At 41.1% G+C, this 18,710-nt stretch overlaps 2 protein-coding genes across 3 annotated transcripts in view; one reads left to right on the top strand and one right to left on the bottom strand.

Moving 5' to 3' along the window:
- whamm (WASP homolog associated with actin, golgi membranes and microtubules) overlaps positions 1-18,710 on the top strand; it is a 162,896-nt gene that overhangs the window by 95,592 nt on the left and 48,594 nt on the right. The gene's annotated exons all lie outside the window — the stretch shown is intronic.
- LOC308289021 (BTB/POZ domain-containing protein 1-like) lies at positions 2,568-10,687 on the bottom strand. 2 transcript variants are annotated; one of them, XM_080730530.1, is made up of 9 exons: positions 10,270-10,687; positions 8,729-8,964; positions 7,318-7,474; positions 5,882-5,987; positions 5,585-5,782; positions 5,170-5,362; positions 4,722-4,809; positions 4,486-4,632; positions 2,568-3,564 (listed from the first exon to the last, which is right to left on the bottom strand). In XM_080730530.1, the coding sequence occupies exons 1-9, from the start codon at positions 10,504-10,506 to the stop codon at positions 3,406-3,408; spliced, it is 1,521 nt and encodes a 506-aa protein (XP_080586656.1). In that variant the 5' UTR covers positions 10,507-10,687; the 3' UTR covers positions 2,568-3,405. The 2 variants fall into 2 exon arrangements, with proteins under 2 accessions (XP_080586656.1, XP_080586657.1); XM_080730531.1 differs by having other exon boundaries at positions 5,170-5,299.

The following is an 18,710-nucleotide window of genomic DNA, read 5'->3' as shown; positions in this document are numbered from 1 at the left end:
AGATGTTTATTAATGCTAATTAACAAGAAAGGGGCAGACCTCATAGTGCAAATCCCTTTTAATCTATTAATATAAAAAAGGAGAAAAAGGTTTCTATCACTCAAAGATTTGGAGGACCTTTTGTAGTAACTCTGAGAACCCCTAGGGGTCCTGGACCCCCTGTTGAAGACCCATGACCTAGACATTTGATCATACTGGACTTACAGTCTATCATTTAAGAGTCTTAAGAGTATTGTTGAAACTGGTGTTGCATACTTTTTATTCCTTTTTTACAACTGATGCACTGAGCCGTTATGTTGATTGTCTTACTCTGTACTGTCGTGTTATGTTTTATTTTATTTTCTGCGTGTGGCTTGTGAACAAGAAATTCCAATGCATTTTAATGTAAATGTTAATGCAAATGGCGAAAAATAAACTTGAAACTTGATTATATTTATTGACATAAAAAATACTTCTGCTAGTTAGTCCTAGACTCCTAGTGTATAGGCTGAGGGTCCTACATAATTTGAGCATTAACCTATTAAAAAGATAATTGTCAATTGGCCCCTGGGCACTGGCCCATAATCCATCCATGTCCCTGCCAGGCCAACTGGTCTACCCAGGGCTGTGTAATAGGCATGTGACATTGATTGATTTGCAGGGATGCTGTGCTGTATTGTATCATCTGTACTAGACATTGGCATATATGTGACATGAGGCATGTCCCATTAATATACAGTAGTTAGTTACTGGTTACGCTGTCTGATGCAGTTACAAACTGTCTCTCTCTTCCTCTGTGTAGGCCTACACTCTGGAAGGTTGCAATACTTTAAACCTAAGAGATAATATAATTATAATAAAGTGATAGCTAACCCCATTCAGGAGCACACTGATTAGAGGCATTTTATTCTCTTGAGGGGGCTTGAGATTATTTACAAGGACTTTACAAAATATCAAATGAAGAGGTTTATCACTGACAGTGACTGTGCACCTGGCATATAAGAGCATGTGTACTGGTGGAAACCCTCAGTCACGATTTTCCAAGTCCCTTCCACTGTGAAGTGTTTGTGTGGGCGCCTGGGCGGTCAGCAGAACCTGGTGACTCACGTGACGTGGCGGCCGCGGCACCCATCCATCACTATAGTGCTTGAAGTCACACACGATCACGTGATCTTTTATTTTTATAATATTTATTTTGGTCATTGTATGCTACCAAGGACAGAGAGGGGAGAGACATTCGAGACAAGACGGAGACATATATTCAGACATGAGGTGGTCTGTTAATGCATTGGTTCTCAAAGTGGGGTCCTTAGTTGGGGGGGTTCCAGATAAATCACTTTATCTATATGTTGGCTATGCAGATCTGCTATGTTTGGAAGGTTTTGAATACTTTTTGAAATGTTTTAACATAAATCCTCCCTTCTGGGGCTCCCTGGCACAAAACATTCTCAGATTGGTGTTCGTAGGCTGTAGCCAAATACATTTGGGGGTCCTTGGGTTAGGGACCACCCACTATATGCTGTATTGTATCAAATTGATTTTTCAGTCACCATATTTCATTTGTCTCATCAATGTCTGTTTGAAATGTCTATTTGAAACAGGGTTATCTTTAAAAAAATATCCTTGTCAAATTTGACAAAAAAAAAAAAAAAACTCATCTACTCCTGATTCATTTTGATCAGCAACCAGTTTTATAACCAGTACACGATATATTAGAGCCTATTTGCTACCCTCTAGTGCACAGAAAAGGTAGTACATGAAGAATGATTCAATTAATTTGTATCCAGCAGCAGATGTCTTACAGTATACTGTAGTACCCGTACCTCTTCAGCATTGTAGTCTCTGTCTGACCATTCTGAAGATGACAGACAGTGGGATCACCTGGTAGCTTCTACCAGGTGAGCCGGGGTGCCTTGCATTTGTATGTCTCTTTGCATTTCATGCTCTCTCACTATCTGAATTAAAGCAGAAATAATGAAAAGAACAGTTGCTTGAGTCAATATTTAGATTAATATTCATTTTGTCAGACACGCGCATGTTAAGACAAAGAACACATCCTTGGTGACTAATATTTGTTTATATATTTGAAAATAAAACCAATTAAAAAGATCAGACCTGCCAACCCTGGGGAATTCCTTTGAGTACTTTTGAGTACAAAGTGCCCATGCGGCGGCCGCAGCGCCCGCGGTGCAAATTTTGCTGTTTTCTCGCACAAAACAGCATATATTTTGGGGGGTCCCACGTGCCTTTTTGGGAGGGACCTTTACAGTTATGTTAACAAAATTTCACACCAGAAATGTAGCACATTGCATGTCTTGACTTACACTAATAATGGAGGGACAACCTTTTAAATAAAAATGCCATTTGGTCTGGAGAAAAAGTAGGCTAGTATTTACCAGTAATGTTGCGTTGGCAATATTGTTGACAAATCTTTAATAAAATATACTAACTGCACGTGTTCAGAGTTAGGTTACGTTTTCAATGAGTCTAACATGGTTAAAATTAAGTTCAATGTGTTTATAGAAGGGCTGACAAACTGAATAGTAAATATCTACATATTACATATATTAAAACTGCTTAGGGTGCAAACAAAAGCCTGAGTAGATGCTAAAATTACCCCAGAAGTGTTTCCAAGAAACCAATCCCACATTGGCCCTAAGACATTTTATTGCCGAAAGCTACAAATATACACTAACAACGATAGCCTAATTAATTCTTTGTTTTGCAACGGTGTCACTGGCTGAAAATGGCTTTATTTTAAATGCAATGCATTTATTTTAGCTGGAAAAACCTTTTGGCATAATATATGAAAACTATGAATTAGGCATTAGTTTTTTAATGTTGTTTTTCTTGTACTTTAATGAAGTGCTAAGCAAACAACACATTAAGAGAGAATTACAGCATGTAATTTACTACTGGCAACTCACACTGGTACACAGTGATTCTCATCAGTTATGAAACAAAACAAAACAAAAATACTTCAAGACACCTGCTGATTAAATGAAATAGTAGTGTGTAATAAAATATGGAAACTATAGTTTCTGTTATCACACTAGCAAACATGGGATGAAATGACCAATCAAAAGTGAGTGGATGCCTATGCCTGGTTTTACATATTGAGACTCTTGCACTATATAGTGACATGGTACTCTCGACAGAATACCTGTATTTTGATCATTTACAACCAATTTAAAATGTGCCCCAAAAGCTTTTTTTCTAAACAAAAGAAATTCGATTTCCCTCAAACTCAGGCATTGCCAGATTCCAGCCCCGCAAACACATGCACACAAAGATACATACACGCTCACACATTCTTTACTCTACACGAACACGAGGCACAGTCTCTCCAGTACTCGAGTCTTTCCAGCAGTCTGAGGTCGTCCTGTACAGTGTACCTGGCCGACACCATTTTATGTTTAGGTAGGCCTATGTATAGTATATGATCTCTGGTATCTGCCCATCTTCCACCGAAGTACCATTGTTATTCCCAGGTGAGCTGAAGAAGAAAAATGTGGTCTTGGTCCCCGTTGCCGACTCCTGGCTCACTTTCTTCAACCCTTTGGTGCCATAATGGGAGTCGGGGCCCTGGGTGAAAGCACAAGGAACATGCATTGTGCTTGGTTAGTGGAGGACAAGTGGACAGTGAAAAGTACCTAACCCCACTACTTGAGTCAAATTGTAGATACTAAACTCAGCACAAAAAGAAAGGAAACTTGACTTTGGTCCATTACATCTCCCCTATAATAATACCAAATTTTATTGTGTTGTATAATTTTTATTGTTGATTTGTCACCTTTACAACCAGGTACAGCTTGTAAGCATCGGGCATTCGAGACATGAGCTACACAGCCAAACGTGTAGGTAGCGCCGACCCAAATTTTGCCAAAATGGCTTGCAATACTGTTCTGTTGGCATTTACTCTCGTTTTGGGCTTCCCTGACACTGAGCTTAACTAACAAAGTGCAAAAATGGCCAATATGTGTTGTATTTTTCTTTTCCTTATTACTGTGGGAGAGTGCAATCATTCAATGCTCCAAGCAACAAAGGTGAACACCAAAAGAACAGTAATGCAGGCCTGCCAGGCCATTTTGACCATTTTTGGAGGGGCGCTACCCACACGTTTGGCTGTAGTGCTCATTCCACGAATGCCCGATGCTTACAAACTGTACCTCATTGTAAAGGTGACGAATCAACAATAAAAATGATATAAAACACAATACAAATTGGTATTATTAAAGGGGAGATATAATGGACCGAAGTCAAGTTTCCTTTCTTTTTGTGCTGAGTTTATATTAGTGGAGTCAAAAGTACAATGTTTGTCTTTGAAATGTAATCTCTGCAGTAGGTTGTTTGATTAATAAGGTCTAACCTCTCTCTTGTTGAATGTAAGCCAATCAGTGAAATCACCCGGTGTAGCATTGGGGCTTGAATGAAACCATGCATCCTCCTCATCCATGGCACTTCTCCCTAGAGACCACTACAGTAAATACTTACAGTAAAACTAACCTTTAAAGTGGCACAAGCCGTGTAGCTGACATTGGGCAAGATCTCCACAGGTTCTTTAAACATGACTCGGAATGTATTTGCCGTGCCGTCGCAACTGAAGCCTGTGTCATTCTGTCCAAGTGTTAGGCTTTTGTCGCTCTCTATGATCTACAAAAAAAGAAAAGAAAAATGACTGAATGGATAAACAAAAGATGCATAATCATGAATCTTCAAAACACCTCAACATTTAAATGTACCTGTATGTTGACCTGATAGTCGGTGGGCCCATGTATTGAACCATAGAGGCCAAATCCCACTATTGATATTCTTCTATTTACATTGAACCTGCGGAGACAAAGTAGAAGGGACTGTCAGCGCTACTGCATGTTAGCCAGTCAATGACATCAAAGCACTGGTTCACAACATTAGGCCCGGGGACCATCAGGCGTCCAAATGGACTATTTACGGGTCTGAAACTAACTCTGACCTCCAAACTGTACTGTAAACTTGTCAGTGTTTGTTTAACTCTGAGTGTGTACAAATGGTCCATTTGGTTCCATTTGTACACACGGAGGATTTTACAGTGTAGATTGGAGATCCCAGAGCAAATTGCATCCTATCCATGGTGTGATGCATATCAATTAAGTCCTTGAAGTGAAGCACTGCGTTGAAATGAGCCAACCATGCGAGGGCGATGTGTCTCACCTGATCCTGTCACTGGTCCCGCTGTACCCCCAGCGACTCTCAACCTGCTGGAACCTATTTATACTGCATTCCTTTCCCCTGAGGCAGCAGCGAGGTCGGTCATTGTAGTCTACGCGCGGTTTGGGGTTTACTGTAAAGTGTAAAAACAGATTTACCACCTCCCGATCAAGCAATATTCCAGACTGGGCAGGCCCTGTTGCACAAGAAAAAATGTCAAACTGATTGTTTTCCTCAAAGTCTTTTTTTTTCTTTTTCTCTTTTGGACAAATCAGACACATGACAAAATAACAAAAAGGCACAGGAATACTTTAATTAATGTCAAAGTAGATATTTGGCGAGGGAAAGACTTGTATACGTTTCAATAAAGAAAGTAAGTGACATAGAATAGGTTTTTCACTTGAGTTTTACATTTTACCTGCAGCAAACTCCTCTACAGTCATGAGCGGAAAGCGGATGAGTTTGAGTGCTTTTCCGAGAACCTTCTGTTTGTTCTCTGAGGTCAGGGGAAGCTGTTGCCTGAAACACTCAGCATCTGCCCAGCGCACCACCGCCCCAAACAGACGGTTCTCTCGAATGCCCAGGGTGTCTCTTTCCAGCACCGCACACAAGGTGTCTGCACACGCAAACCAACAGACAAAGATTTTGGATCAATTAAGAACGTGGGTGTACTTTTTTCAACAAGGCAAACGTCTGGTGATAGCCTTTTACATACCTAGGTCAATATCAGTAAAGCCCTCTGCGTTTATGGCATCAGCGGTGCTTTTGTCTATCGTATCCAAGCAGAGGCTGGCAAGCTGAGGTTCATCAAATAGCCGGGCCTGTAGAAACGATACAAACGGGGAAGAAATGTTAGAACAACATGACAAATACTGTGCTTGATTTTTGTAAAACAGTCCACTTTATGTTTAAGATGAAGTCCAAAATAAAAAATAAAGTGTTTTTGAAGAAAGATGCCTATGTAATCTATGAATAGAGTTAAATCCTTGGTTTCTTGCTCTCTTCAACAGCAGATACAAGACAAATTTGAGATTTTTTATTTGTAATTGTAATTTAGTTTCAGCACAGTGTGTTTCAATGCTAGGTTTAAAATACTGTAGCTTTTTCAAAGCTAAAAGCCAGCATCAATTAGTACATGGATGGGCAACCATGTCTAAGATCCACCGTTCCATCCCAAGGAACTTTCTGTCGACTGTGGAGCGGCATCATGAAAACCCTGAGAAAATGATCTATTCATAGTTTGCCATCCAATCACACCCTGGCTTGTTGTCAGTTTGAATGTGAACTTTCTGACAAAGAAACTAATGATGTATAAGTCCTTTCCAGCAAACACTGACCTGAGAAAAAGAAAGGTTAAGGATCTGAAATCTCAGCAACCCCACAGTCTGTTTTCACAAAGCATTTGTCAGACAGCCTTCTATTAGATGATTATCCTGCAGTTTGACCAGAGCCCTGTCAGTCAGTCAGTCAGTCAGTCAGTCAGTCAGTCAGTCAGTCTTTTATTATGTGTACATGAGGAGTTGATCACCATTTTGCCTCTGGAAGGATAGATTTTTTTTCCTTCTTTTTTGTCATTCATGGACTTTGTAACCAAAACTGAACTTCTGTTCAAACTTGATTCTATGACTGACAGCGCCCCAACCATGATGGGAAATATACCCCAAAAGATTTCTCCACTATCACTACATTATTCACCAGCAAGCACTGTGCAGGAAAATACTGAACATGTATGTGATGGATGTTCTCAGGTAGGTTGAGTTCCATTCACGCAAGTATGTGTTAATGAAGGATTTCAAATCAAAGTAGTGATCACCACTGTGACAAGTGACCACCTTGAAGACTCTTTGGTGTTGTGTTGTCAAATAAACATCTTGATATCTGAGAAACTGTTTTCTTTCTTCATGTTGAACCCAACTCTTCATGGTTGAGTGGCGAAATGACTACTGCAGAGCAAGCTTGTTTTGGTGACTTTAAAAAAGAATAGTAGGCGAAATGTAATTTATATGCTATATTAAACTGTTAGGATTATTATTCTCATTCACAAGATGTAAACACTGTGGCAGAGCTCGCCAGCCTTGGAAAGCGGCCAAGTAACTTGCATGCCCGAAAAGATCACCCAACCCTGGTCTAGAAGGTGTGAAAGAAGTTTACCTGAGTTAGGAGCATGAATGCATTGTCAGCTCTGAGATGCTTAGTGAGGAATTCTACACAGTGGCCCTCCAGTGCAGGTACCGCATATTTCTTAGCCGTGTACAGAGTTGTCATCACAGTCTCTGGACCTATGTGGATCTCATCAGAATACAGAAACCTGGGGCGAAAAAGATAAAGAATGGACATACAGTGTGGGGTGGGTGGATGCTAGACCTGTCACAATTGTGACATAATCCCTGATTGCAATTATTTGAGATATGACATTATTTGATATATAATTATTGTGGCAGTGTGCAAACGTGATTGACATAACGTGAGGTTGATTTCTTTATTTACGTGCTCCGAAATTCGCTCCTATATTCGTCCCAAAAAAACGCAGCAGTGTAACAACCTTAAATGTCAATCGTTCTTTTGTATATTTTAAGTTATGTGTAATACTAATATCTGCCAACTTTTGTTTACGAAGCCTAAAAGCCAAACAGAAATCTGTAATTTTCATTTTTCAAATGTTCAATGCCAAAAACACAATTAAAATCGTTATCACAATAATTTGTGTGACAATCAAGAAAAATGACAACCCTATGACGATGCAGTCCCACCTGGCCTGAATCAAAAACTAATTGGACTCAGAGCTAGCGAGGTGACACACAGTACACATCTGTTGTACATCAAGTTGCACACATCCCCACACAAGAGAGCCCCATCATGACAGCAATCTGCTCTTCTGGCTCGTAACATCATCTACAATAATGTGTGTGTGGGGATGACTGTTACTTACAGTACTGTATGTCTTGTCCTGTGTGTGTATCAATTAACTTGTTGCACAATAGGTTAGTAGATCGGCTATTTTTGGCAAAGAGGTTTGGTGTATTACGGCCGGGCTACACCAAGCCGTTTTGCGCGTGTCAGTGTGCGTGCGCGCCTATGCGCGTTTTGGATAGATCCAATGTATATCAATTCAGCCGGCTACACCAGGCGTACGGATAGCGCGAACCACGGATACGCATTCCCTAAAAATAGGATCGGTTCTATTTTTTAAGCACGCGTATGCGTTTTGTACACAGACTATCTGGTCTTCCTCACATATACTCCCTCCTTGGTGTAGCCTGGAGCGTTTACGCATACGCGAGCGTCTTCACGGACAGTTTTGGTGTAGTCCGGCCGTTATAGGGGGAAAGAGCAGACAGAAGTACAGAGTGAAATGTCACGTTTATTAGGTAATGACGGCTCAAGTGGTCAAATATCTAAAAACACAAACTGACATGAACTCAAAATACACTGATGATTGTGCTGTCAAATGATGAAACTATATGGAATCTATGAAAAGGTTGTGGGGGTCCCTGCTTCGTCTCTCTCTCAACTAAGGGGTCCTTGCCCTGAAAACGTTGAAGACCCCTGGTTTAAATCATACCTGAGCAAGGCAAGGAACGCAGCCGGCTCCACGTCGGGCAGTTCGATCTCGGCCGAGGTGGTGGCCATCCCCCCATTGAACATGGCATCGAACACGGCGCTCCCTGCGGCCAGGACGAACCTGTGGGCCGGTATCCTCTGAGCCTGCCGGCCTTTTCCCACGATGAACCGGACGTCGCTGAGGAGCTCGTTGTTGAACAGGAAGGCGAAACGCTCCTTCAGGGAGCTCTTGGTGGCCTGCCAGTAGGGATGGGACGATCATATGAACATTAATTTCATGTCACGATTACTGTGACCAAAGAAATTGCGATTTACGATTATTATCGCGATAATCAATATACCGGTATCCCCAACCATCCATTATCCTGGGGCGAGACATCTGCCAAAAAATAGCAATCTACAAGCTCAAAACGCATTGCAGTGAGCTTGTAGTTCGGTTATTTTTTGGCAAAGAGATTTGATAGAGAAAGTGAAAAAACCTGTATCAAGTAGTTATTTCCAGTCTGTCATTCCATGTTATAGAAGTTTTAAAAAAGGATCTCAATTTAAATAAGTCATGTGCTTACTTGAGCTTATACTTGAGCTCGTACCAGTGAACTGTACTGTCATGAAACTGTACCTTTTCCTATGCAAACTTAGAATAAGTATTCATTCAATCAAGGTCCGTTTTACCAATTAGACACATTAGAGCAGGGACTCTGTGGGTTCCTTTATGGGGGGTCAATATTGACCCATACAAGTCTGTAACTCTAACAGCATACAAATGGAACCAAACGGGTCCATTTGGTTCCATTTGTACACTGTCAGAGTTAAGGGGAAACCTTGAAATTTGAAAGTATAAGAAACACTGCATTAGAGTTGTAATGGTACCGGATATGCAGCTCGGCAAATAAAAAGTGAATTGATCCCAGTGCATGATGGAGGATCATTCCACGATAAATTCATGATAAGTGTTTTTTTATCACGATAAACCAGGGGTCTTCAACGTTTTCAGGCCAAGGACCCCTTAGTTGAGAGAGAGAGATGAAGCAGGGACCCCCAATACATATCGTATAACATTGTGTTGCAGATGCAAAATGTACATAACGCACTATCATCTGTGTAGGTTGGATTCATGTGTATTTTCATATATTTAACCACTTGAACTGCCAATACCTACTAGTCTGCTCTTCTTTTCACTCTACCCCAAAGCTCAATAGCCAAAAATAGCCGATCTACAAGCTCACGTAGATCAGCTATTCTTTTGGCTAATGTTTCACTAAGAACAGGGATGCTAGGGTTCAAGTGATCAAACATGATCATTGATTGATTGAAGATTTTATTAGAAGTTTGCAAGAAAAAGGTACAGTTTCATGAAGGTACAGTTCACTGGTACACGGTCAACTAAAAGGAGATCCTAGAAAAGCACTTGGCTTATTTACACATCTTTGAAGAAAGATGGCGGACCCCCTGTATTAACTCTGAGGACCCCCTAGGGTCTGTTGAAGACCTCTGCGATAATAAACAATATTAACGATTATCGTCCCATGCCATCATGCCTACCTGCCAGTTGTACATGGGCTCCCGGTGGAGGCCGGGCATCAGCGGCGGAGGGGAGTTGGACTGCGGGGCAGCAGGAGCCGCGGAGCCGGGCGGCAGGTTGTTGTTGCTGGGCACCGCTGCAGCAGCAGCAGCAGCGTTCCGACCCGCAGCTCCAGACCCGGCCAGGTTGGAGGCTGCTGGTTGTTGTCCTTCCAGATTCGACGCCACTGATCGGCCACCGCCGCCACCTGACGCCATCCTATCCTCCACACTTCCACACTCACTCACTCGGCTCTTGTAGCTGCAGAGAACGAGACTAGAGAAATGAGTGCAAACTTAACGGATCCATGTTTTACGGTCCTTTGGGAGGCTTCGTCATGAAGAGGGCCGTCGTGTGTATATATGTGTGCGTGGTGTTGTTGGATGTTTATTGTTTACTTGCTAGCTGGGGACAGAAATGACGTGTGTGCACTTCCGCAACTTAGCTTCCTGCACGGACTTCTTCTGCTCTGCTCCGTGTCAGCGAGGCGATGTTTAAGCTTTTGCTGCCGCTTGTTGGCTCGTAGCTGTTTTTTTGTGCTAAAATTGATTATTTTATTGATTCTCAATTGATTATTGATTCTTCTTATTCTTTTTTGTTTACCTTGTACCAGTGATTTGTACTGTCATGAAACTATAGTCTACTTTTTCCTATGCAAACTTCTAATACATTCTTCAATCAATCAATCAATAGCAAATCTTGGTTCAAACTATCTGAAAGTGATGGGGGTCACATTTTCTGGACCCACATCCCCTTTCTGGGGGTCATCTATTTTGAGACCTCCCACAGAATGCTAAGTAGGCATAAACCTAACCCCAACCTCAGTAAACTATGCCTATAAACCTAACCCTAACCAATGTAGGACTATGTCAGACTAATGAGATGTCAGACTTATGGGCAGTCCCCCCAGAACAGTGTTTTTCATAATTTTCGAGTTGTTCTGACTGTAGGTTTTAAAACATTCAGAGTTGATTTATTACACTTTAAAGTAGACAGAATAACCTTTCTGACTTTTGGTTGGGGTCCTTCCTCACCTGTGACCCCCCCCCCCCCCCCCCCCCCAGGCTCACTGACCCTTTTGCCTATCTTAGTAGGCTACTCATTACATTCCTCGCTCTGCTCCTGCCTGTCAAATTAGATCATAATTGAAGCATAAAGGTTTTTGTAGCTAATACCAGTGGTCCTCCACAGGGGGCCCGCAAATATTTGTGGGATAGTAACTTTTTTTACACTGTAAACCACTGTAGGGTGCAGTTTGGGGTGACAATAACGAAGAGGTGTGTGTTGTGTTTTCAGTGTGAGTGAGTGCAGTGTGCAATAAATTGACATGTCATTCTGCATGCCCAAAGTGAGAAGTTGCAATACATTCATTCTTGCAATTCCTTCCTATATATAACACCTGTCAGCATAACTGTTGGAAATAACACTGAGACTACTAATAAACCATCAAAGTACAATAAATAAACCCAGGATACATAAAAACATAGGCTAGGCCTACACAGTCAGTTTCCAATATTTTCAAAACAGTTAGCAAATCGCAGAAATGGTTGCAAGAATAGGGCCAAAACTGAAGTGACCAGTTTTACCAGTTTACAGTGGTAAATGAAAAAAAGTTCCTATGCCACAAAGATTTGGCCCTGTAGTAACTCTGAGGACCCCTTAGTGGTCCCAAACCCCCTGTGGAAGACCCCTGGTATTAGATCCTGGGGGATGTCCCTGGGAATTTATAATGCATGTTTTCGTCTCCACCAAGCCAAAGCAAGGAGTAAAGATTATGTTTTTGCCCCTTTTTGTCTGTTTCTTCTGTCTGCCCGGAGGTGTCTGTCTGTCTGTCTGTCTGTCTGTGTCTGTCTGTCTGGATCTAAACTTCCACACTCACTCCCAGGGGCCACATGGCATAATATAACACAACATAAAGGACAATAGAGGAATGTATGTATTTATTTATTTATTAGTAAGACGCCTCAGGCCGACATGCGACATCGCCCTTATCTGGCCAGTGATGTATATCGGAACAGTTACCCATATATGGAGATCCATGTATTGTATATAGTACATCCCTTGTATGCAGATATAGGCTGTCTTCCTCCATATATGGGCATAGTCCTGTTAGATATGGGCTTACTATTGATGACATCAGGGATCTCCATATATTGGCATAAAAGTGATTCTGTTAGAGTGGTTCCCATGACATCACACAATACACAATACAAACACAATATCTTTTATGCCCATACATGGATATCCCTATCTGAACCAGCCTCAAAGATATGGGCCATGTCTTGGCCATCTGGCCAGTGATATATTTTGATTGATTGATTGATTGATTGATTGATTGATTGATTGATTGATTGATTGAAGACTTTATTAGAAGTTTGCATAGGAAAAGGTACAAAAGTTTCATGACGGTACAGTTCACTGGTATAAGGTTGACTAAAAGGAGATCCTAGAAAGCACTTGGCTTATTTGCACAGGAAACCATTAAAGTATCTCATATAACATTGAATGACAGATGGATAGAACACAGTACTATGCAGTCAGAAAAAAAGGAAAATAAAATAAAAGTGCAAAAAATATATACAGTAGATAATTACAAAGAAGGGGCAGTGGGAGGGTAAGGCTGGGCTATAGGTTTGTTTTTATTTTCGGTAAGGCCTTCCACATTTTGGTGGTATAGCAGGAGAACGAGTTTGATCCTTTGATTGAACGTGATCTGTGGCGCTGCCTCTGGTGTTGTAATTGTGGACATCCTTAAAGTTTTTAAAGTATTTTGACAGGTACATGGGTATCTTAGTGGTGTAGTGTATCTTGTACACCAGGCCCATTGCAAGATGCTGTACTCTGTCATCTACTCTGAGCCACCCCACTCTTAATAGTGCGGTATGCTATGTATTCCCGTTGGATTTTTGACGAGGGTCAAATTTTCAGACCCCTCCCTCATTTCCTGGGGGCGGGTCACTTCAGTTTTGGCCCTATTCGGCTATGTATCCCCAATTTTCCATAGTTTTTTTTTGCTAATATTGATTTGTTTGCTGTTTTAGCTTCTTTAGGGACCAAACTATGAGAAAATGTTGGGGTTCAAATTTTCAGACCCCTCCCTCATTTCCTGGGGGTCACTTCAGTTTTGGCCCTATTCGGCTATGTATTCCCAATTTCCCCTTAGGATTTTTTTGCTAAAATTGATTTGTTTGCTGTTTTGGCTTCTATAGGAGCCAAACTATCAGAAAATAACAGGGTTCAAATTTTCAGACCCCTCCCTCATATCCTGGGGGCGGGTCACTTCAGTTTTTGCCCTATTTGGCTATGCATTCCCAATTTCCCCATAGGATCTTTTTGCTAAAATTTATTTGTTTGCTGTTTTTGCTTCTATAGGGACCAAACTATCAGAAAATAATGGGGTTCAAATGTTCAGAACCCTCATTTCCTGGGGGCGGGTCACTTCAGTTTTGGCCCTATTCGGCTATGTATTCCCATAGGATCTTTTTGCTAAAATATATATTTTTTTAATGTTTTGGCTTCTATGGGGACCAAACTATCAGAAAATGACAGGGTTCAAATTTTCAGAGCCCTCTCCCATTTCTTGGGGGGTCACTTCAGTTTTGGCCCTATTTGATATGTATCCCTATAGGATTTTATTTGGCTAATGGCTACAATTCTGTTTTGGCTTCTATTGGGAACAAACTATCACAAAATGATGGGGTTCAAATGTTCAGACCCCTCCATCATTTCCTGGGGTTTTGGCCATATCCAGCTATGTATCCCCATAGGATTATTTTGCTCAAATTGATTTCTTTTGGCTTCTTTAGGGACTAAACTATCAGAAAATGACGGGGTTCAAATTTTCAGACCCATATCCTGGATGGATGGGCATGGGGTAGCATTTACCTCTGGCCTGTTTTTAATCTAGTCAAATACAGGATCTATTCATCATCACTGTTTCTATGCCCTCCCTTATACTGTTGGCACACAGTCTCTACTAAATAGTCACATCTCAATCTCTGATAACAGCACGTCTTTCACTCATTTAGCGGTGGAAAATGAGGCGTTACGTTTGCCTTGGTTAGGGTGACCAGACGTCACTATATCTTGTCAAATAGAGGATCTATTCATCATCACTGTTTCTATGCCCTCCCTTATACTGGCACACACAGTCTCTAGTGCCATAGCACTTGCAGAGAGGAGTGCAAGACAGGTGATTGTTTGAGCAGCCGCACTGTCCCTTGCAACCTGCTTTGCAGACACATTTGATGAGCTCAAGTACTACCTTTATAACAGGTAGGGCAAGACACCTGACTGGAACTTACCCTCCTCTATCAGAAAACTAGACCAGGTCAACCTGGTTGTGCCAGACCCCCTGTCTGTCATCATCATTTATGACATCATGCCTTTTGTAGGCATGTCACCATCATGTCATCATCATATATACCCTTTATATAGAAAACCCGGACAGACAGACCGACATTTGCTTATGTAGGCCTACCCATTTCATGGGTCTGGCAATAACAGGGTTAAAATTTTCAGACGCCTCCCTCGTTTCCTGGGGGCGGGTCACTTCTGTTTTGGCCCTATTTGGCTATGTATTCCCAATTTCCCCATAGGATCTTTTTGCTAAAATTGATTTGTTTGCTGTTTTGGCTTCTATAGGGACCAAACTATCAGAAAATTAGCAAAAAAACCTATGGAAAATTGGGGATACATAGCCGAATAGGGCCAAAACTGAAGTGACCCGCCCCCAGGAAATGAGGGAGGGATCTGAAAATTTGACCCCCGTCATTTTCTGATAGTTTGGACCCTATAGAACCAAGATCTGCAAAAAAAATCATTTTTAGCACAAAATTCCTAGGGAGCTGTTTTTTGGACATAGCATACCGCACTACACTGCTTAACTATGCTCTGCAGGTGTGTGTCTGAGCCCTTCACAAATGCTCCCAGATCAATGTCTTCAAATTGTAGGTTTTCCCCGCGAGTAAAGAGAATAATAGTTTTTTCTCTCATTCTCTGGCCAAAAGCTTTCTTCAAATTGTTCAGTATGTCTCTCTCGCCGTCTGTGAATCTGCCAACTTGCATCACCAGCAAGTAAACACAAGATCCCGACTGATAGAGATTTTTGCACTTCTGCATTTCTTGTTTGCTTCTAGTTTTCATGTTTTCATCAAAGAAGTCTGGCGTATCAATGACAGTAAAACATGTACTACCTACAGTACAATTCTCCTTCTGACACTCTCTGGTAACTGGCACTGAGCTGACTCTGGATTCAAAATGTTTCTTTCCCAGGGTTGTATTTGCACAAGCACTCTTTCCAGTGCCCGTCTGTCCCAGCAGAACAATGTTGATGCCATCTCCTGTGTTGGAATTTAAGAAAGGGAAAGATAAATATGATCACTGATTCATCATTCATCATTGACCAAGGATATCCACCTGAGGTGTATCGGTGTATCGGTGTGTCTGTGTGTGTGTGTGTGTGTGTGTGTGTGTGTGTGTGTACATATTTTTGTGAAATATATAGCCGGGGACCCACAAGCCCAAAAGCTCAAGGAATAGGGTAGGACCTGTGATTTTCTGCCGTACTTTTTATTTCTGTTTTATCTATTAGTTTGGTTATTAAGGTCCACATAATGAGAGGCCTGCTCTGCCGGAAACATCGCGAAAAAAGGTTATGGCCATTTGTATATTCACTGTCCCATTGACTCCACTAGAAATATATATATATATATATATATATATATATATATAAGAAAGATCTGCTTTTAGTAGCATGTGAGGGGTCAAACTAGGGGTTCTTCATGATTCTGAATCCATTGCAAGCATTTGTTTTGCATGAAAAACATTCCTTGGGTTAACCTTCGGCAGCCCAAAACTGTGAAAAGTGGAAAAAAAGTGATGACTCATCATTTTTCACATACAGCTTTGGGTGGCCGAAATCTAGCCCAAGGAATGTTTTTCGTGCAAAACAAATGCTTGCAATGGATTCAGAATCATGAAGAACCCCTAGTTTGACCCCTCACATGCTACTTAAAGCAGACTTTTTTTCTTTTTTTAAATATGTCTAGTGGAGTCAATGGGACAGTGAATATACAAATGGCCATAACCTTTTTACACAATGTTTCCGGTAGAGCAGGCCTCTCATGCTGTGGACCTTAATGACCAAACTAATAGATAAAACAGAAATAAAAAGTACGGCAGAAAATCACAGGTCCCCTCTGATGACCGGGTCCCCGGCTAATAGTTATACATAAAAACAAGTAAATATGTCATGAGAGAATTAATGCCCAGCATTGTCTATGTTGTCCAACAGCAGGCACGGCTGCAGATTGACGCCAGTGTTGATAACTCATAAGTCTAGGCAACTGTTTAGCATGCAAACAAATAACGATGAATATATTAGGACATACCTGTCACTCCTGAGTCAGACTCTAGATCGTCTTCTCCCATATGCAAATTCATTACAAAAGAATGTAATGTATTTGCAAAGAAGTTCCTGATGACGTTCCAATAATACCATAGACCAGACTGAGGTTCAGGCCTTTGACGGCGATCCCTAAAATAAAAAGGCACAAACTAAAATGTTTATCAGAAAAGAACAGGGGTCATCGCCATGTTGGCGATGACAAAAATGAAGAAAAAAAAACCTGGAGACTTGACGGTCAGTAATTGGGTCTTATGATCAAAATATGAACATTCTAATGCAGGGGCCTTCAACGTTTTCCAGCCAAGGACCCCTTAGTTGAGAAAGAGATGAAGCAGGGACCCCCACAATCTTTTCATACAGTAGATTCCATAAATAGTTTCATCGTTTGACAGGCTGCGCAATCATCATTGTATTTTGGATTCATGTCAATTTGTGTTTTCAGATATTTAACCACTTGAACCGTCAATACATAATAAAATTGACCTTTCACTCTGTACTTAGTCTACTCTTTCCCCCTCTACACCAAAAATAGCCGATCTACAAGCTCACAACGCCTCGCAGCGCGAGGCGTTGTGAGCTTGTAGTTTGGCTATTTTTGGCAAAAGTTCTCCGAATGCTATAGGGTTCAAGTGGTTAATATGAAAAAGGAGAAAAAAAGGTTTCTATCACACAAAGATTTGGAGGACCCCCTGTAGTAACTCTGAGGACCCCCTATGGGTCCCGGACCCCCTGTTGAAGACCCCTGTTATAATGTGTAAAACAGGAAATCTAAAATGTGCCATGGACAAGGCCAAGTCTTTGCCACGGACACATTTGTCCGTGTATGGACATATTGATGACCCCTGGACAAGGACAATTTCTTATTGACACAATAAGACTGTGTATAACTTATGGCTCTGCTACTTAGTGCACTGACGTTTGGTCGTATTGTTCCTCCACCTCGCTGTCTCTCTTCTCTCTGCCGCTGGCTTCCAGTGTCTCTACACTCCCATCTAAAGAATAAAGCATGAAATGCAGAGACAATAATGTAGGCATCCAAAGACAATTCAATTATCCAAAATGATCCGCTTTTCTCCTTTACCCCTTGCTGGTGGGCAGATGAGAATAGCCTTCAGTCAGTGTAACATCAAGAGAAGTGTTGTCATATCTAGATAAGACTGCGCAACAATGAATTAATCCCTGTGTTAGTCTAGCTATTTAATTTCCCCATCTGTTGAATTATTAACCTCTGTCACATCCACGGTCATGTTAGGCGGGTGAAAATACAAAAGATGCCATTCATTAAATGACGTTTTCATAGATTTCTTTGGGATCTTTCTACAGGATGACGTTTGAAACTGACCTTTTTAGAGCTTCTCAAGAAAGCAATCTTATTTTCTGTGCTCAATGGTTTTCAAAATATTAAATTAGCAGTGTTTTCTGTAATAATATTACTATATTACCACATATATTAACTTCATAGAATAGTCTTTGATCAATGAGGCTACTACCTTCAATGTGATTTACCCATACTGTACATACATAGAAACTATAGACATTCCCAATTTAAAGTATGTATACAGTATTTAAGTAATCATTAAAGTACTTACAGTGAGTCATTTTCTTCTGCTCTTGTGGCAAGAGTTCCTTGTGAGAGATTTGCTGGAATCTGACCTGTACCAGTTTAGTGCCTGTTCGTGTAAGTATTTATGGGGCGTGTTGAAAGTCATCTGTAATGTTAGAGAACACAATCATAATCGTCATTACACAGGTTAAACATGCTCGGCTTCACAGTAGAATGATGGAGGAAGAGATTTGTTTTATATCAACTCAATTCTGTCATGCCTAGGCTATACTTAAGTAGAAAACCCTGTGCTATTTGTTCAAGGCCATGATGAATAAATACAGTGAGGAGCATGATTGCCTGGAAACCTTATTAAGAAATGAAATATAGATGGTGTGAGGGAGCTGAAGTGCATCCCCCTCCCTAAGGTGAAAGACAGACATATACACAGTTTACACACATAGATGCAA

Source organism: Nannobrachium achirus (assembly GCF_963921795.1).
Source record: "Nannobrachium achirus genome assembly, chromosome: 7".
In the NCBI taxonomy this organism is placed as follows: domain Eukaryota; kingdom Metazoa; phylum Chordata; class Actinopteri; order Myctophiformes; family Myctophidae; genus Nannobrachium; species Nannobrachium achirus.
The sequence above is the reverse complement of the archived record's forward strand: the minus strand, read 5'-3'. Positions and strand labels throughout refer to the sequence as shown.